Source organism: Molothrus aeneus, chromosome 2 (assembly GCF_037042795.1).
Source record: "Molothrus aeneus isolate 106 chromosome 2, BPBGC_Maene_1.0, whole genome shotgun sequence".
In the NCBI taxonomy this organism is placed as follows: domain Eukaryota; kingdom Metazoa; phylum Chordata; class Aves; order Passeriformes; family Icteridae; genus Molothrus; species Molothrus aeneus.
The window spans coordinates 86912488-86932870 of NC_089647.1; the positions used below are offsets into that span (position 1 = coordinate 86912488).

Genomic DNA, 20383 nt, shown 5'->3' on the forward strand with positions numbered 1-20383 from the left:
GAACACCCTCGGTACCGGCACACCCTGACACCAGAGAACAGCCCCGGTACGGGCACACACTGACACCAGAGAACAGCCCCGGTACGGGCACACACTGACACCAGAGAACACCCTCGGTACGGGCACACCCCGACACCGCCCCAGAGAACAGCCCCGGTACGGGCACACCCCGACACCAGAGAACAGCCCCGGTACGGGCACACCCCGACACCAGAGAACAGCCCCGGTACGGGCACACCCAGACGCCGCCCCCCGGGCCAGCCCCTCCCGCCGCCGGCGCAGTCGCTTCCCGGCCCCATCCCGGAAGCGCTCCTGTTTCCCAGCGTGCCCCGCGCGCTCCTTTCCGGCCGGTGCCCGGGCAGGGTGAGTGTGGGCCGCGGCCGCTCCCGCCGAATCCGCCTCCATCCGCCCCGCAGAGCCCGCGGCGCGGCGCCAGTGCGGCTCGGCCCGGCACGGGGGGCGGCCCGGCAAGGGGGGCACCGGCTGGGATCTCCCGGCGCGTCCGCGTTCGGCGAGAATGGGGCCTCTCTCCTGCCCTCCCCGGGCGGCCTGCGGGACTCATGGGACGGGGATACGGCCCGTGCTGTTGCCCCGGGAAGGAGCCGGTCTGGGCCCGTCATGTGCATCCCGGGACGGGCTGAGCTGAGCTCCTGGGTCGCCTTGCAGAGGGAGGGGGCTTGGGGCTGGCCAGGAGGCCGATGTTAGTGCGAGGTGGTCCAAGAGTCTCGGATGTGCTTCCTGCTCTTCTCGGGGAGATGGAAGCAAAGCATCTGTGGTGCTGGGAAGTTGCTGCGTGAAGCCTGCGACTGGTGCGACCCCGGGGGTTAATGGAGCTTGGGTTTAAGTTTCTGAATGTGAATTTGGGAGTTGTGCGGTTTGCAATGGGCTGGGGACGGCGGGAGGGAAGGGGACGGGGAAGGTGCGAGATGTGCGTCTGATGTGTGCGCGGTGCCTTGCAGCGTCGCTGAGATGGCTCCCGCAAAGAAAGGCGGCGAGAAGAAGAAGGGGCGCTCTGCCATCAACGAAGTAGTAACTCGGGAATACACCATCAACATTCACAAGCGGATCCATGGCGTGTAAGTTCTTTTTATCAGCGAAATTTGCCTTCTGCGAAGTGGCGTTTGGAAATGAGTTCGGTAGGTTTTAAAGAGCAGAGAAGGACTATCCTTAAGAGTGTTGTGTTTGTGGTCCCTTGTGCCTCTGTTATGTCGTGAGGCAGAAGCTCTGTACCTGGGCAGCCCCAGACTTCACTTGTGGCTTTCAGGAATAAGCCTGTTTCTGTGACTGTGAGTGTTCTGGGACTTAAGATAAAGTTAGATCAGTTTACTTCTGTGCACAGGTTGTCATTCTTTCCCAAGCAAATGCCTAAACTTCAGCCCACTGAGAAAGTTCCAGAAATTAAATACTGCTGTAGTCAAATTATTGGTTTAATGTTTATCACAGAATTGTGTGAGGTGTAAACTGGGATATGGTTCGTGTTAAAGGTTATTTGTTGTGTGTAGGTAAGAGTAGCTTTTTGATTGACCAGATGCTGAAGCTCATGAAGCTGTAGTGGAGAAGTGCTTCAGAGGAAGCTGCAGTGCCCTTGCATTCTGTGTGTGTGCCTGCAAGCACATGGAAGACACCATCCAAATCCAAATAATTGGTGCAGTGGCTATCCTGGACTAGGAGAGAAATAAGGCAGTGGAGGATTGCAGAGCCGTGGCTGGGAATGGGAGGCAGTGGGGCTCTGGCAGTAACATGTTCTAGCCTTGCCGTTGATTGGCACTTCATTCTGTTTTAATGCTGGTGATCCTGTTGTCCACCTTTCTTTTTGGGCATGATATGCTAGAGTTAAATGCTTTTTATTTAGTGCTTGTCTCACTTGTGATCAAGTATCCACTTCCCATTTCTAGCACAAAGTATCAACAACAGCAGTGTGCACATAATATAACTGGATGTAACCGATTGTGGGACCTCAGGCACAACTGACACAGCCCCTGTCACAGTGTGGGTGTAATAAATATGGCAGAACACTCATGCTGCAGCTCTTATTTCTGCTGTGGATGCCCAGTCCTGCAGGACCGGGCCATAACAGGAATGGCACAGGCTGTACTGGGGGAGAAAAACAGTTCTGATGGTGGTGTTGGTGCAGTCCTGGTAGTGTAAAAGAAGGTAACCATCAGGTACTGTTCAGCAAAAGCTGATATTCAGAATAACATCAGTTTTGTTCTTCTGCTGTTTATTTCAATACTGATACAGTTCTGTCATGGTTATGTTTATGTTACTGTTGTTGCACTGCTTTGATCATACGGGTTTTGTTCAGACCTGTGTCTGTGACACCTCTGATCTATTAAAGTTAGCATCTGCCTGCCAGGGTGAAGCTCTGGTCAGGCTGGTGCAGCTGTTTGCTGTTAAGCAAAGTGCTTTGGGGGTTTTATGTTGGGAGAGCACATGCAACAAGTGTCTAGTGCTGACAGTGTCCTGAAGTTAAAGAAATGGCTCTTGTGATTGTCCCAGGGGCTTCAAGAAGCGAGCACCACGCGCCCTCAAGGAAATCCGGAAATTTGCCATGAAGGAGATGGGTACTCCTGACGTCCGCATTGATACCCGACTGAACAAAGCAGTCTGGGCTAAAGGAATAAGGTGGGTTTTTGCAATTTTCTTTACTGGCTGAGGAAAAAAACAACATGAAGGATTAGGAAAAATTGTATGCTTCTTGTAGTATTTGTGTTTTCTTTGCAAATGCTTCCTTCTTGTGGTGTACACACCAACCTAATCTGTCACCTCTGTGTTCTGGTCAGCTGTCCTGGCATATTTGTAACAAAGCTTTGGTAAACTCTGGGATTGAAAGAATTTCCTTCTACTTTCAATAAAAATAAAGCAAGGGAAAGAGGGAGTGCAGGTTTGGGGGTTGAGGGCAGGGAAGAGAAAGGATTGGGGTATTGTAATACTGTAGTACCTTGATCCCTGTTGCAGCAGATAGTTTTTATAAACCTGGCCTTTCAGTGATAGCTACAGTCACAGGTTGAGTGGGATTTGTGCAGTGTGTCTAAACAGGATTAGGTTTTGAAGCATGCTGAACAAATGCTGCACAAAAGGAAGTGTATTTTCAACAGGACCATTCATCTTTTCTTGAAAGTACAAATAAGTAAGTAGTTTGGGGACCAAACTACCAAAAACTGCAACTTCTGTTAAATCACTGCTACCAAGGCAGTGTAGTGTAGTGATGTGACATGTGTAAAGTGGTCTAGTAGAACTCCTGTGGGGAGTGGGACCTCCTAAACTGTAATAAAAGGTGAACTGATCTGGATTGATTCTTTGAGATGCACATGGGTTTAAACCACGTCTTCTGGGAGCTAGATCCCTAAGTCTGGTCTATGACATACATAGAATACTTTGCCTGGCATCATGTGGCCAACCATTCCTTGAAAAGAGGATGAGACTGAGTTACTGGGTCTTACAGGCAGGGGTTCTGTGTCCTCCCCGTTAAACTGCCCAGTTCATGGGGAGTGACAGTGGAACCAGGAGACAGCATACATAACCCCAGAGCTTTGTAGTGAGGCTGCTAACCAAGACTCCCTCATATTGACTGGTGCAAGTGCAGTCTGTGGAGCAAGGAGTCACCACATGAGTGAATCTGCAGTTTTTACTAGTTAGAATACATAATGTATGCAAAGTAAGGTATCTTCCTCTAGAAGGATCAGCAGAGGCTAAAATCACCATGTTGGCTGGTATGGTAGTCAGTGATCTACATAAATTAGTGAAAAATGCTTTTGATTTTGACAGGAAGGGAATAAAGCAAAGCCAGTTGCTGTGTCTTAAGTGCTATGTCCACCTGATGTAATAAGTATGTTCTTGAAAAGGCTGTTCTTGCAGCAGGGAGGAGGAGCAGGTTCCTTCTCATAGTACTCTGAGCAGGACTTTCCTGAAATTGTGAGTTCAGTGTGGCAGGTTATGTGGAAAATGTTGTGGAGAGAAAATTCTGTGCCTCCCCGCAGAGCATGTTTTGGGCATTATTAGGTGAGGACACTAAGCTGTGATTTGCCTATTACGAACAAAATCATTAAACAATTTAGTTAATGATTCCATGGGCTTTGTGAGGAAGAAATGATGATCAGTTTTGTGCCCTTAAGTAAGATCTCGGTTCAGGCTTCATGCTCACTAGAATTTCCACAGCTTCTGGCATAAAGATAGGCAATACTCTGAGTTTTGACAGAAGTCTTGGGCTTTCATGGTGGATTGTTGGGCTTTTTCCTCACTATTTTATATTGTAATAAGAAATGCTTGTTACTAACAGCTGCTTGCTGGTCATGTTCACTTGATGATCATCTTCAAGGTGTATTTCCTCAGTAGTGGACTGATGATGCACTTCTGACTTTATGCTCCTACTGGACTATGAATTTATCTTACTCAAGGCTCAGTTTAATCTTACCTGCTAACTTGAATAAAACCAAGCAAAACAAACAAAACAGAGCTCCTCTAAGGCAAACAATACAGTCTCTTAAGGTACAAGATCTTGCTCTTGGTATGATGCTGAGAAGGAACTTCCATATGAATACATGGGTTTCAGTACACACTTCACTGCAAATTAATCTGCCATCTTCATTTCAGGAATGTTCCTTACCGTATCCGTGTGCGTTTGTCCAGAAAGCGCAACGAGGACGAGGATTCACCCAACAAGCTGTACACCCTGGTTACCTATGTACCAGTCACAACATTCAAAGGTAAGGAAGGTTCATGCATCTCTCCCCTGCCATGTCTCCGAACAAGCAGCAAAGCAGGACAGCTCGTCCTGCTGTGTAAAATTCAGATGAAAAGCACGCTGCAAGAGTCAAACCATGGGCTTAACCTGGCTTTGCTGTAGGGAACAGGACTCCCTGATCCACATCAAAAAGGAGTGAAATGATCATGTAAATTCTGAGAGATTGAAAAACACAGGCCATAGTCACTAGGGCAGTTACTAAGCCCATCCTCTGATGTTAAAACCCAGACAGGTTAAGCCCTCTCTGCTTGTCATCTGATAAAAGTCAATTCTGTAAATGCAACTAAGTTTTTGTTTTAGCATTTGCAGAAATACTTGTCTATATAGTTTGCTCTTCCAGAAGTAGATCAGCAGACTACCCTTGAAAATGTAGGTGTACTCTCTTGGGAAGACTTCCATATATATGACAGGTGGTGGTCTTGTTTTGCAGGTCTACAGACAGTCAATGTGGATGAAAATTAAATGGATTTCCATTACAATAAAAATATAAAATATATTCTTCAGTTGTTTTTTTATTGTCCAATCTTTTCAAGCTCTCAACTGTGAAGCATTGAGTTGAACAGGTACCAGTCTTTAAAATATCTTGCTTTCTTTGAATTTGAACATAAAGGTGTAATGGTCTTAATTAAAGATACACTAGTCTTCCATTACATGTGAATGGAATAAGGAGATTGAAATGTTCTTTGTGGGTGGCAGAGTTGTGCTAGGTTTGTTTTGTTCTGGGTATTAAAGAGCCTTTACCACGGGTATTTTAAGTTAAGTTCGGTTTGTTTAAAAAGAAAACAAGAAAAACTCAACCAAAACTGCTAGATCAATATTTCATGTATGTAATCTCATATGGATGATGTGCCCCACTGGCCTCTTAGGCAGACTCAGTAGGTTTCTCCCAAAGCAGCTCTGTGTACAACATAAAACCAAGGTTTTGATTAGTGAAATAATTGTGATCATACTACCCCAGGGTATTTGTTGGAAGCAGTGGGAACTAAAGGCGCTTAGCTTCCCTAAACCAGTAAATACTGTCAATGCCAGTCTTGTACAAAAAGGGTTTATTGAAAAGTGCGTGTTTTCACAGACCAACATCAGAAGCACAGTCCATGTACACTTAACATTTCAGCAAGACATAAAAATTGGAATACAATCAAATATATTAAAATAGTTTCAATTACCAGCATTGAAACAGTTCTCAGTATTAGTGCAAAAAAAGGCAACCGAAACAAACTGGACAGCAGATGAGGAGTGTTTTCCCCTGCTTAAAACAAGAAAGACAACTGGAGCCAGCCTCTGCTCTCCCAATGCACAAGAGGGCTTCAGTTCTTCACACTCTAGACAGATGTTTCCTTTTACATTCAGAACAAGAACATAATAAGTCAATGGCACAAAACAAACCTACACACCCTTTTAGCTTTTAAAGCTCTTAAACTGAAAACCACAGACCAACAAATTGGATACCAGAAGTCCACTGCCAACTGAAAGCCTTTTACAGCATGTCCTTTGGCATAATTTCAGTGCATTTCATTTCTGATATATTTGCTGCTACTGCATGCTTGGTTTTGCATGTTCACTCCGTGACTGGCAGCTCATTCCATTTGTTCTGAGACTGTATTGGTTTAGCTTTGCATTCTCAAGCTTTGGTTTCAGTTCTAAGGGTTTTTCAAAGAAGTTAACTAATGATTGTTCAGTCAAGAGGGAGGCTAAAATATGTTCAAAAGAGACAGTCCAGTCCCCTTCAGTCACAGGTGAAGGTTGAGAGTCTTTGTGAGGGCTCTTCACAGTGTCAGTAAAAACAGCATCCTGGTCCGAAGCAGAGGCCTCGGGCTGCAAGTCCTCGGTGAACTCGTCTGAGCCGCTCCCCAGGCTGATGCTCCTCTGTCCTACTTCTCCAATCTGAAGTAACAGTGTGGTCACAGTGGCAATGGCTTGATACAAATCATTCTCCTCTGGATCTTCATGAAACATGCTATACAACGTTTTGCAGAACTGAATGAACTCCTTCTGTAAAAGGATGAAAAACCAGCATCAGAGTCCTGAACAGCCACGCTGAGGATCACTGCAGGAGTCAGACAGGGCACGGGAGTGCAAAGGCAGGTGGAATGCTGTGTACGTTTATATGTTCTTTTATAACTTCTGCCTGCTTTTAAAAAACTGTTTTAGAGAAAGGATTTCAACCCCCAGTGGTGCTAGGAAACCCTGTGCTGAAATCAAAAAGGGAAGAGGGCAGTGAAGTATTTTGATGCCCTGATGAAGGAAATCAGGACCTGCCAGATGATCCACAGGCAAGTGAGAGACAAGGCAAGGGAAAATCCCCTGTTGGTGGCTGCTACACAGAGTGGGTTACAACCAAAGTAGCCATCCACAGGCCTGTAGGCAAGCTTCCCTTCTGTTTCTCTCCCCTCTTTCTCAGCTCTTCTAAAACAATTCAGAGATCTTCCCTGCCCAGCTCCTTTTGTCTCTGCCTTGCTCACCCATTTCAGGTGGTTATCAGAGGATGTCTCCATATATCCTGTCAGGAGACTTCTGAGCCCTCAGGAAATGATGCCTTGATGAGATCATGAGCCCCTGCAGAGCTGACAGGCTAGGTACATGCCACCCATTTAAAACTTCATTTGGCAACACAAGCACAGAAGGGATTCTGGGGGCAGTCCCATCTTTCTTTTTGCACATCTGTACATTTGTTTTATTAGCATGAGGCCTTTTCCCTCCAGTAGCTTTCCTTATGCCAACAACACAGAAAGCTACTGGCATTAGGAAACAGATGGTAAGACTGTGACAGCCTTCAGCTGTCTTCCTGCAGTTCTACTCAGTGTTTGGCTAAGACAGGGCAAGTTCCAGGTGTGGTGGACTAAGAAGTTACTGCTTAGGTGCAGAGGAGGTATGGAAAAACAATAAAAATGTGCATTCTAGGGAATTCTTTGGCTTAGGAAGACGCCTTTTTCCAGCCTGCATAAGCCTGTTTGCTTGCATGTTCTGCTGCAGGTGAGGGGACTCTGAAATTCTATTCACCAGCCAGTCTAAGCATAGGGAACTATTAGGAAGGTAGTTTTTTGAAAGTGAAGGTTTTTAAGCACCTGCTCCCTGAATCAGAGGAGCCCAATCCTCAATGCCTAAAGGACTGAATCCAAGTTCAGTTGTACTGCAGTTATACTTCATGAGAGAGAGCCAAACTGTTGAATTCAGTAATTTCATTTTGAGTACACTTCTTTAAAAACAGTACAGCCTCTAAGGTACATACCTGGCTCATTTTTGGCAATTCTTTTTCAGTTTTAGTATCCTTTTCTTTGGCTAGATCCTTCAGCATCTGCTTCAATTGCTTTTGGTAATCTACTGCATCACCTTTTTTGGAGCAGACATAAAAAGGATAATGAATTTTCAAGTCACTGGAGTAAATTTACATTTCAAAGTAAACCCCAGAGAGCAGAGATAACATGGTAGGGATCACAAGTGGAAAGTTGGTTATCTCATGCACTCACATGAGAGAGCCATTCTGGACATACCATTTGATTTTCCAATGACCAGTGGTCTTGATGTTGACAGCAAAGGATTCTTTAATGGTGACTGGCTGTCTCGTTCATTTTCTGTGAGAGCTATCCAAGAAATGTGACAAATTTAATCCTTTGAATTAGACATAACGATTATTTTTCTAAAATTTGCATACTTGATGAAAGTGAAGTAATTGTGCAAAGATGTTTTGCAAACGCTTTCAAGGAACAAAACTAAATCATACTGTAAAATGTTCCTGTAAGACAGGTGCTGCACTTGGAAGCTTGCCAAGAACTGCACGTTTAATTAAAAACTTTGCACAGAGGAACTACCACAGAATTTTGTCACCTAATCAAAACTGGATCAAGATATACAAGGAGATGTCTAGTGTCCATGGAGTACAAGCCACTCAAAAGTGTTATTTCAGTTCGTATTTTGTCTGTAAGTAACCATATAATTGCCTGCAAAAGATCTCTGAATGCAACAGATGTGTGAGCTTTGACATTGTAATCTATACATTTCACCCAAAAAGGTTCCATTTGTAATTAATAGAGTAATGTGTAAAATGCAGTGAGTGAAACTACAAATCCTGTATGCTCCAAGCTGGAAGGAAGCAAGATGGGGTTCTTCATTCAGCAGCTTTTTCCCAAAAGCAAGAGATTTTTTTGGGAAACTGAGTTATTAATTTCCTTTCAGATTTCTTACCTGGTGGGATATGCAGCTTATAAAGTAACTTTATCTTTTCATTCATTTCTCCATTATACATAACATCTGCAAGGAAAATGAAGAGCAAAAAGGAAGTGAACCAGAGCATTTACTTCCACAGTTTAAAATAAATCAGGTGTGTCTCTGTGCACAAAGGACAATTGTTTACATGGACAATAAACATATGGCCAGTGTATAACTTCAGGTTGTGCCTGTCAATGAGGAACAGCAGGTGACAGCCATCCGTTTGGTCTTTGTTCTTGTGAAACAGACTGGGAGCACCTCACCCTATGGAGCTTCAACATCATTTAAAAATACCAAGGAGGGTGGCAGGGAATCTAGTAAAGGCTGTTTGCTGCCACAGGTTTACAGAAATGTGAGAGGGGGGAGACAGATAATGTTGGGGACATCACGCATATTCATATGTATGATATTCTTACATATTCTTAGTATTTCTCCCCTTCAGCCCTTACTGCTGTTCTATAGGGTAAGCCCAAAGGAAGTAACTATTTCAAATGTAATATAATTCATATTTTCAATAACCAGTAAAAATTAGATTCTAAACTTTCAAATGCACTCAAATACTGTGGAGAACTTTAAATTAAAAGTTGTATCCCTCTAAGAATCAAATAAAAAGAGAATACAGGGTGCCTTAGTGTTCACATTAAAAAATCTAAAAATCCTAAGTGCAAAGAATACAAAATCACTGATTTTTACTGAAGCTTTGAATTTCATTTTTTTCCACTTGAGGTCAGACATCAGTTGAGATCTGCCACCTTCTCTTCAGCCAGATTTGGACAGGCAGTTTTACCTATTGGGACAGCTGGTGGTCTCAAGACCAACCCTAGCACAGCCCACAGATTGCTGGCCAGATTTTTTTTGTTCTGCTTACTGCCAACATGCAAGGCAGGCAGCAGTCAGCTGTGTAAGGTTATGCCTCCAAGAAGCAGTTTCAAAGAGCTACATTGAGATTTCAGAGGTATGCTCAGAGTAACAACTCAGTAGAGAGGATTTCCCAGCATTCTGTGCAGACCCAAGTGTAATTCTTCACTCATAAAAGATTTTCAATAAAATTACTATTGTCTGAGAAATCAAATATTCTAATACAACATTCAATCACACTCTCAGGCTGTCTTTTAAATCAAATTGACTTCAGATGATTGAAACACAAAAAATTAGTAAAGGTCACTGATACAGGTAATTACATGTAGGGGGATAGAATATAAGAAAAAGATAGTGCAGAAAGTAATCTTACCCCTAAGGAGTTGCAGCTGGGCCAGTTAGCAAAGATTAGGAACAGGCCTGACTTTAACAGGCCACAGCTGTAAGCAATGAGAAGAAGAGTGCTATAAAAGAGGGGTGGCTGGGTGAGAGGGGAACTGGAGTCAGTTGGCTCCTTTGTGAAGAAGAAAGACTCAGTGCTCTGAGGAGCTGCCTGTGAGAAACACCAAGAAGGTATGGAACCTTAGCGATAAGGAGACAGCAGAATGGAACCCCTGCGGTAAGATGACAACAATTACAGGCCCTAGGAACCATCCTCTGTGCCAGTTACATGGCATTTCACCTCTGCTGTCTCCCCCTTGCCGCCCCCAGCTCTGCCCCCAGCCCGGCCGATACCCAAGCAGCTGGCGAGCGCCTTGAACTCGATGAGCTGGTCCATGTTGTCATCCAGCAGGCGGAAGGTCCTGTGGGCCAGCAGCTCGGTGTGCTCCCCGCAGGTCCAGGGCGAGAGCAGGCGGTACAGGCTGGCGAACTGCTGGGCGTCGATGCGGTACTGCTCGGCGTACGGCCGGCTGGGGTCGTGGCGCTCCGGCACCGCGCTGCCGCCCGCCCAGTAGCACCTGAGCAGGTGTTCCCTCTAGGAGAGATGGACACACACAGAGGTTGTTGTGGGGCACGGCAGCAGAAAAAGGCATTCACACCAAACTGCACTGGAACGTGCTCAAAATTCGCTCTGCAAGATGTCATAGTGATACCAAGATCATTCCTGTGTGAAAAAGCAAATCTTTCATCATGGCAGCCACTCTCACAATTTCCAGTGGATAAATAATGAGTATGAAGGGAGACAGGGCAGATTCTTGAAAAAAAAATCACTGTGGGCTACTGAAACTCTGTTTAATTGCATTTGACCCAGGATGTTCCTTAGCAGCCAAAGATACAGAGGGTCACCTCTGTAAAAAATATGGAGTAAGCGTAGGCTTGACCTGCTGGTTTATTCTCTCTCAGACCTCTCCATTTGGATACTGTAGCATTAGTCTTCTGTTAGGGACAGGCAAAACAAAGAGTCTCAACAAAGCAAGATGTCCCTGGGAGAGCAAGGGAAATAACAAAAAGGAACCACTACCAGAAAATGAAATCAGGGGAAGCTAGTCAAAGATCAAAACCAGCAGTGAAGAGCAGGAGGGAAGCACTGAAGAACAAGCCCCAGCAGCATCATCTTACAACCACTAATGGAGGCAGGATACAGCTGCTCTTGGTGACAAAGCTGTGTAACACTAACAACACACCACAGTCATATTCTCAGTATTTATGGCTATGAACACAGAAGAAATGGTCCATTAAGGGAAATAATTACAGCTTGGACCTCTAAATCAAGTATAGTTGTACAAGCATAGATGTCCCTGTCTCCAACTTAATTGTGTGTTTTATCAAACATCAACTTGACAGAAAGGAAATGAAACTGCTTTTAGTTAAAAAAAAAAAATAAAAACAAACCTGTGAGAAAATTTGGAACAAATAGCAAGGACACAAGGTTGTGGGGTTTGGGATTCTTTCCCCCCATGGAGAAGAGAGTCTGCCTTTAAAGAGCATTTAGAGAACAGGATTTAAAAGCACTGCCAAGTTCCCAATGTGCACAGCTACATAATATTTAATTTATTCTGCATGTGAAAGTTAACAGAAGCTAGCTTGTCAGGGACCATTTCCAAGCAGAAAGTTAGAAAGGATCTCAGGAGCAGTTCTCTGAACAATCAGTACATTACTGTTCCTCTTTAACAACTGCACAACCACAGAAAGGACAAAATGGCAGGATCCCACCCAGGGAGCACAGCCCAGGCAGAGGATGGGAGGTCAGTGCTGCACTGCCAAGCAACAGCTGGAAGTTATGCCCAAAGAAGCCTCAATGAGGTGCATCCCTTGCTTTTCAGGGAGACCAACCTTGAACAAGTCATACAATTCCTCTAAATCTTCAGGAAGAATTGAAACATCTGGGATGACAACTCGGAGCTTAAAAAGAAAGAAAATCATGTTAGTGACATCACTGACATGGGCAGACTCACGAGCTGTCCTTAGGTGGAACAGCTGAAAACCACTATTAAAAAAATCTTTGTGCTGTTTCCCCCTTCTTTAGATTCACCAGTTGGACAGATCCATGAAAAGAGAAATCCCTCAAGGGCTATTAGAAACAAAGACAGGAAGTCCCTAAGCTACGGGCCACAGAGGCTGGGGAGGCATCACATGGTGCTGTCTCTCCTCTTCCCAGGCATCTGCCACAGTCACAGATAAGGTGCTGGGCTGGACAGTCCTGCAGCTGTTCAGGACTTTAAAGCCACCCTAAACTACAATAATGCACATGGCTGCCAAAGAAGAACCATCAGCATCCCAGGAAAGAGCTTTTTGCAGAGTCAGCAATGATTTTTCAAGACTTGGTGGCCCCTTTTTAAAAACTAAACCTGTGTGTCTCCAGAGGCAATGCTGAGCTACCTCAGTCAGAGCAATATCCTGCTCACCACGTTCTGCTTGGTTGTATCTTCGTGGCTCTGCAGGACACGGATCCGGTGTTTGTAGCGCATGTGCTCTATCTGTTCCACAGAGTGGTCTCCAAATTTCTGTAAGAGAGGAACAGAAGTTTATTATTTGTGTTGTGTTTTATGATACCTCTATTAATTGGAAATACACTTTTAAAGTGCAGTGAGACCTTGAAGAAAAAGCATACATAGTCTCTAATTAATCTAAGTACTCATACTACACCTAGTCTTGTGCATGAGAGCACTTCAGTCATGGAGTCTTCAAAGATGTGTATTAACTATCAAAGCATCTAAAGTGAATCAAACCTTCTTTAAAATTCTAACTTAACTGACTAGTAGGTACAAAGAATTCTTTTACCTCATAGGAGTCATGAATCAGGTTTGCTATTTCAGTCACTGGAGAGGGTTCCTGGTCGTCACTGAAGAATGCATGGTGATTACCAATAGGTGGCAGAGGGCTTTCCTCGTTTTTGACATGCTCTAAAAACCTGAAGAGAGGAAATGTATAAGAACACACTGTGCTCTGTGCACTGTGCTCTTCTCAATTCAAATAGGCAAATAAGTCTTATGGCTCAGATTTAGAAATAAATTGAGTTTTGGGCAAGCTAGACTTTTCAAAAATGCCTTTGTGATTACTCATCTGAGGAACAGTAAGCCAGCCAAATGACTAAATGCTGCCCAAGGAAGAAAACTTCTGTGTCCTTGATGTCTGGAGCAGGAAGCCTGTCAGTCCAGGGAAGGCACGGAGAGCAGCAGTAAATATTGCACGCTGACGCAGGCGATGCAGGTCTCGGAGTGCCAGGAAATTTCACAGGACATCTTGTCCGACATGCAAAGCCATTGTTTAAGGCAGACACTGCGACAGCAGCAGCAGCAGGGTGACACAGAAGGGCCCTGGTGCCTACTGAGCAATGCCTTTGTTTTAGGGCAGAAGAGCCTGAGATGAAAGCAGCACTCCTGTGTGGCCATACCTGCTCAGGATCATCAGGGCCTGCCCATCATCCTTGCTGTTACACAGATCCACAGCATTGGCTTCCAGTATGGCCAAGCCCAGCTGGAAAATGGCTTTGATGCCATCATAGAAGAAGCAGTCCACAACATTCACAGCACTTTCCAGGGGCATGATGCTAAGGAAAAGGGTAAGGAACCAGGAAAGAGAGATGGAAGCTAGGGCTGTCAGATCCTTCATATGTTCAGCCAGCTCTGGAAGTTGCTCTTTTATAAGCTCTTCAAACACTGACTGGTCTACCTGAGCACCTACAAGTTATAAAGGAACAGCATTAGTCAGGACTGACACAGGAAAAAATTATTTTTAAGCTAATCACTGCTGTCAACCGTTAACTGCAAGACTTTCTTAAAATTTAAACAGGCAAGGTACACACACATCTACAATGAAAAATGCCATTATCCTCCTGCTGCCCAACCCTTGTGTCCATAAACCTTACTGTACAACTTTCTACAAAAAGTGTGTTAATTCTCCTAAGTGCCTTTAGGGTGCAATGAAATAGCAATAGCAGCAGCTGTTGGTTTTGGCTACAAAAGCACATAATAATTAAGTGCTAGCAAAAGCAATCTTAAAGCATTTATTGCTCAACTTGGGATGTATGCAGTAAAAATAAGACAGTACACATTCCTCTCTGATGTATGCACTCAAGGAAGTGGGCAGCAAAGGTTTTGCTCTAACTGAGAAAATGTAGGATGGAAGTCCAGGTAAACCTACACACACCAGGCAGGAAGAATAATATTTACAGGAAAGTACATGCACACATACAAATATATACTTACAAGCATATGTATCTACACATAAAGAACAAAAGATTTCTGCAATGCCCAGATAAAAGATTTCCTAACTGTCCCAACCAGTCTTTCCAAAGGAGCAGATCTGGGCCCTGGTTTATCTACTAGTTCAGTTTTGCTTTGTCAGCAGCTGTTACAGAATGAATGTAGTTTCTTCTCAATGAAGTAGACTGTGTCTACAAACCAAATTTGCCACATCAGGACTTTGACCAAAGACACTGCAAGTTAAAAATATTCCTGAATACAAAATACAGTTAGCTTTTCAATTATTTTGTCTTTCTTTTCAAGTTATTTCATTTCTTTCTTACAGTCCATATTCTGCTAATATTAGGACACAATTTTAATTGCTGAAACATATATATCCCTAGCACTCAAAACTTCTGTTGCTCAAAAGCAGAATATAACCTGGACAATTTGTGGCAGAGAGCCAGCATCTTTTGGCTTTGCATCCAAATCATAGGAGAAAAAATAGCTATGACATTTCTCTGTCTTAGAACCTTTCACATCAGGCCAAAAGAGCTTCTGCTGGTGAGTGAACAAACATTACAGCACCACAAATCAAAAATAAAAGCCCATGGACATCCAAAAAGCTTTTGAGAAACACATCAAGCATGATGCTTTGAAGAAAAAGCCTCCTGTAAGATTGAAGAAAAGGAGAAAAACAGACTGGAGTTACTCAACAGAGGGCAATTTTTATTTGGGTTTTTTTAATAAGCTTAATGCAAACAATTTAATAGCCATAGTTAACACAGAACCAAAAAGCAGAGCTGGATTTAGAGGTATTTGAAGGAAGCCAGAGACAGATAGGCAAGACATATATAAATAGATCATTCCAGACTTAGAGACAGCAAAACCAGAGCTTTAAAAGGAACATGCAACACTGCCCAGATCTTTCACAGACCTTCTTATAAAAAGTGCTGCCACTGTAGATGAAAGTCAAATAGTTGTATTAAAATGAACTTTTCTGTCTATTTTTCATATGTTTTCATTTTTCATGAAATCTGAACAAATGAATCTGTATTACAGCATGAGACCATAATGAGGTAGGAAAATACCAGGGCATGCATTTGAAAAATAATGACCTTAGATGCAAGATAAATGGCATCCTCAGGACTGAAAAGGCAAATCAGAGAAATGAAATAAAGTTTTCAGTGTTTCTAGAAATACAGTGTCAAGTTGATAACAGTCTAACAGGGAAAGTGGGGTAAAGATGCCCTACTGGTTTATGCAGGGGATGAAAAAGTCATGGTAATTGAGAATAGGATATGCCTGACCCTTGCCACCACTCTTGACCCATATACAACTTGTTTCTATCTTGCACCCATCTGCCTATAATTTCCTCTATGCATTGCAGAGAGAAAAAGGACAGAGGGAATTCCTGAAGAAGGAGCCCTGCCTGCAGGCTTTTCCCATGCAAGCAGTGAAATAATGAAAAAGCTTATGAAAGGTGTCAGATCTGGCAAAGCTGAAGGAGGGAGATGAAAGTAAGAAGGCTGAGTAGGACTGAATTGCCTAAGTTTTGAAAGCAAAAATTCTAGCTAACTAACTAAACACACATATAAATAAATAGAAGATTTTGGAAGTTATAAAGAAAAGGTCGGAGACAAAAGGAAGCTAAGAAGGCCTGCTATAACCAAGGTCATTAATTTGGTAGCTGTTTGGAGTGCAGAGATTACAGGCTGACACTGCAGAGGAAAAGCACAGTGATGAGTAGCAAGGTCAGAGATCACCAAAGCTATTGAGAGATCAACATTTGGACAAACAGTATTGGCAGGGTGCACAAAGAGGAAAAGTTTGGTCTTGGAAGTGTTATGCAGGAAGAAACAATACAAAGTTTAGACAAGAGCTGGTTGCAAATCAAAAAGAAGGTCGACTGAAATGCAGAGCCAAGAACACTAACTCAAGCAACAGGAACCAGAGGAGGGGCAGGGTGGAGAAGATCAGTAGCACCGATTTGGGCACGTTAAGTTCTAGGGTAAAGCAGAGCTGCAGAAATTGTGCTCAGTGAAGCAACAATGCTGCAAAACTGCACCAGTGCCACTCAGCCAGGGAGAGCAGGGCAACTTCCAAACTGAATTCCTGGCTCTTCACACTGTGAAGTATGAGCTATGGCAGTAGAGAGACACAGCATTTCTTCCTTGGGATAAAGAGGGCCAGAAAACTGAGAGACGGGACAACCAAAACTTTCAGCACGTACACAATGTAGGCTGCAGCCATGGCAAGTGACAGGCAAGATACAAAGCACAAATCAAGAACAACTCCAGGCAGGGATGGCTGGCCAGGTGAGATAACTCAGGTGAGTAGCAGAGAATGCTACTTAAGGACAATAACCCAGCAAGCATCAGAAAGTTATGAGTAATCCAAAGCATACTGCTGATATCTAGAAATGCTTGAGTACTGATAGAGCTGTGTTTCCCTCCTTTAATCAGGGAAGGAGACAGACAAACATGGAAGTCAGTAATCAAAATAGGAGTTTAAAGTCATGTCTGGAGACAAGAAGAAAAATTCTGACAAGTGGGACAGTTACAATGCCCAGAAAATACCAATGGCATTCAAAGCACCACAAAACATCCAGCTAAACATCCAGCTAAACTTTGGAATAACTCAGCTTTAACTTACCTTCTTGCCAGTTCTCTGACAAGACAGAAACTGAGCAGTGACAGAGTGTCTAGAGGGAGGTATGACAACCCCATCCTTCAAGGAAAAGATTGGAAATCTTCTCAAGTGTCTCTTTCCACTCCACAGGCAGCACAAGAGTGCCCAGACCATTTCTAGCTCCCAGAACCACTACTGCCAGGGACTGGCTCCTATCTCACTTTCTCACACGTGACCCTGGTCCCTCTCTTTGCCACAGCAAGGGTGTAACAGCAGATGCTGCAGCTACAGACTAAGGTTAGCAATAAAAAGGGAAAAGCTACCAAACATTTCTGTAAGGGAAGGAAGTGACTGCAAAGAACAAGTACTGCTTAGCCCCCCTCTTTCGGTGCATTAGGCAGTCTGCACAATGATCTTTAAAATAATGGCACTATGCAGGAGCACTATACAGCACACACAGTGCATGGCAGAGGGACTTGTATCAGCTCTCATTACAAAGGGCTAGTGTAGATGCAAGCCTGCATTGCTCCAGCAGCCAGGCAATTCAGAGAGTTCAGATCACAAAGCAGATCTTTCCTACATTCATCTTAAACAGCCTGAGTCTCTAACACTGCACACTCCTAGCCAAGACCCACAAGCTCTTCTATTTATGTAACAGCCAAAAATGTCCCCACCTTCTGACCAACAGGAAAGAAAAAAGCAAACTGTGAAGTTGAGCATTTACAGATCATGCAGCTCAAACCCTTCAGACCAAAACCAGCCCTGGCTGGAATCTGAGCAGCCACTGCTGCTGTCCCTGCACACCACACAAGTAGATGGAGCATCTCATCCGTGGGGTCTGGACCCCAACTGACCCTGAGCATTTCCCCACTCCTGTGCCACATGGCTGCCCCTTCCCAGCCTGCAGGACCAGGAACACGAGCTCACCTATCACTCGGTGGTTGAAGTAATCTGGCAGCATCCGCTCACACACAGCAACCAGCAGCCAAAAGGCTTCTTCCTCTTTGGCATACAGCAGCAACACGGAGGTCAAAATATTCATAGACTTACAAGCACAAAGAAGAAAATGGGATTTGTTAGTGACAGCAAATCCTACTGACAAGAGCTCAACTGTGGCTATTTTTATAGAAAGAAAAGTAGCCTAACAGGATGTAAAGAACTGAGAAAAAAAAAAACCAGCAAGAAAAAGAGAGAATACATGGCAAATACATAATTGCAACCCACAGGCATAGCAAGTTTTCCAAGCTTATTCCTAAGAGCAATAGGAAACAATGGAGAAAAGCACAGTACTGGATTTGCCAAGATACAAAGCAGGTAACTGATACTGCAAGATGTTTTGGGGCTGCTTTCACTGCCCCTTATTCCAGTATCAGGACCACTCTGATGTTAATCAGAATTCAGGGAGCTGACCAGCTGGACAAATGACTTTCATAATTTATCATCAGTTTCGGAATAAAGTGGCAGAAAGGTTCATTAAGCCTGTGCCCCAGTGCAGTACGTAAAATCTCATCTGTGCAGGCCAATTCACCCTGCACTGCTTCCAAGTATTGTCCAAGAAATGCCCTTTTCAACAAACAGAAGCCTCAGAAACAATTCTTCCCTTCCTGTAACTATAAATGCAGTTTGCAAAATGCTGAAGGAATATCGTTGGTAGAACAGAGCCTTTTGGTGAGACTATGTTGTTTTCCAAGGAAAAATGACACTTAATATCTAAAACTATGTACTTTTCCAACTAAAAGGTCTTTATTTATAAAAAGCACCCCTAAAAGCACTCTTAAGAGAACAAGAGAAGGGGAGGAAGCAGCGGGGAGCACAATCCCGCTGGGAATGCCCCACCTGGCAGTATCCAATTTTGGGGTTCCTGTGGGCATAGGCGGTGAGCACCCTCCGGAGGGCAGCTATCCCGGTCTCGCTCTGGAAGGCGGGGTGCTCGGGCAGTGAGCGGTGCAGGTCGCGCTCAATCTCCTCCCTTGCCATGCAGCACCTGCCCATGGAGGCCTCCACCAAGTGAACGTAGTAGCCAGGGTGCGAGGCAAGATCCGTCTGCGCGTCTGGAGGCAGCAGGAAGGGAGGAAGAGGAAGATAGGTTTAGCATCGTCCTTATCCACTCCCAAGTGTTGTGGGAATTACTGCTCAAAAGTTGCTCAAAAGGGTATAAGCAAGGTGGCTTTCCCCAAGATCTGTGAATATCCAGGCCTAAAAGACAAAGCTCTAGCAGAACACGTGTCTTAAAAACTAAGTATTAGCAAAGCTCACATGACACAACATCATTCAGAACACCCTGATTGAGCAAAAGATGTCTCCAGCAGAAAGTACTGGTTTGGGTTGAAAGTATTGGTTAAAGATCACCTCATTCCAACCCCCCCTGCTGTGGGCAGGGACATCTTTCACCAGACCAGGTTGCTCAAAGCCTCATCCAGCCTGGCCTTGAACACTTCCAGGGATGGGGCATCCACAGATTCTCTGGGAAACTCCTTCCAAGTGTCTCACCACCCTCACATATTACTGAGAGAAATGTACTCAGCACTGTTCATATCCTTCAAGAAAGAAAAGCTCCACATTTACAAATGTCTGAGTATGCCATATATTGGATTAAGGACTAAACTTGAGATCACACTGTAGGCACATTCTGGCTCTGCCGTATCTGTCGATGCAATGAGCTGTTTTTTCCATCTCCAGTTTCTGTAAGCCCTGCCAGCATTCAACAAGAAGCAGGAGCAGGCCTGCCAACTTTGAGATTGTCATTATTTTGCAATAATCTGATTTGTCTAGGGCTAACTCAGTATTTATGCTACAATCTAATTGCTGCTTGAAGATGAACATTTTTTTATGAAAACATGATGCTAATTTTAAATTACATAGATTACAAAGATGTTATTTTGATTCTTCTGTACGTCATATGATTTCATCCTGAGGTAAAACTTTTACAGATCTACCCGGGTACTTCCTTGTATTTATTAGTTCAGTTCAGATCATGTCTTTTCCTTAAGCAGTATCACAGGTCCCATGTAAAGGACATTAATTGCCCTTGAGAGATTTCTTGCCTAAATGTTTTGCCATCTCCAGAATCAGATGATGCCTACAGCCAATATTTCTAAGCATGCCCACCTGAGAAAAGCAGCCAGAGTTTGCCTCTTAGGGATTCAGGAATTCCCATAGCAACAAGTTTTCTGATTTTCTCTGTGCGAAACATGCACACGGTTCTGCCATACTCTACGAAATGGTCATCCCACAGGCTCTCTTTGATTTGCTCCCTAGACTGGGAACAAGAACATACATTAAAAAAAAAAAAAACCCTCATGTTTTTGTTTACCAGTTC

General features: G+C 43.9%; 2 protein-coding genes across 2 annotated transcripts in view; one reads left to right on the top strand and one right to left on the bottom strand.

Annotated features, from left to right (window-relative positions):
• Positions 1-269: 269 nt before the first annotated feature.
• RPL31 (ribosomal protein L31) lies at positions 270-5240 on the top strand. Its single transcript, XM_066545240.1, has 5 exons — positions 270-363; positions 960-1076; positions 2500-2625; positions 4594-4706; positions 5175-5240. Exons 2-5 carry the CDS (start codon positions 970-972, stop codon positions 5204-5206), a joined length of 378 nt encoding a protein of 125 aa, XP_066401337.1. The 5' UTR covers positions 270-363; positions 960-969; the 3' UTR covers positions 5207-5240.
• A 535-nt stretch (positions 5241-5775) lies between these two features.
• Positions 5776-20383, bottom strand: part of TBC1D8 (TBC1 domain family member 8) — a 49177-nt gene continuing 34569 nt past the window's right edge. The window contains exons 9-20 of the mRNA XM_066545239.1: positions 20173-20323; positions 18901-19115; positions 17992-18109; positions 13644-13929; positions 13031-13160; positions 12655-12753; positions 12083-12151; positions 10544-10784; positions 8927-8992; positions 8236-8325; positions 7974-8074; positions 5776-6736 (exon numbers count right to left, since the gene is read on the bottom strand). Of these exons, the coding sequence (XP_066401336.1) occupies positions 6278-6736; positions 7974-8074; positions 8236-8325; positions 8927-8992; positions 10544-10784; positions 12083-12151; positions 12655-12753; positions 13031-13160; positions 13644-13929; positions 17992-18109; positions 18901-19115; positions 20173-20323 (2025 nt within the window). The 3' untranslated portion in view covers positions 5776-6277. The remainder of the gene's footprint in view (positions 6737-7973; positions 8075-8235; positions 8326-8926; positions 8993-10543; positions 10785-12082; positions 12152-12654; positions 12754-13030; positions 13161-13643; positions 13930-17991; positions 18110-18900; positions 19116-20172; positions 20324-20383) is intronic.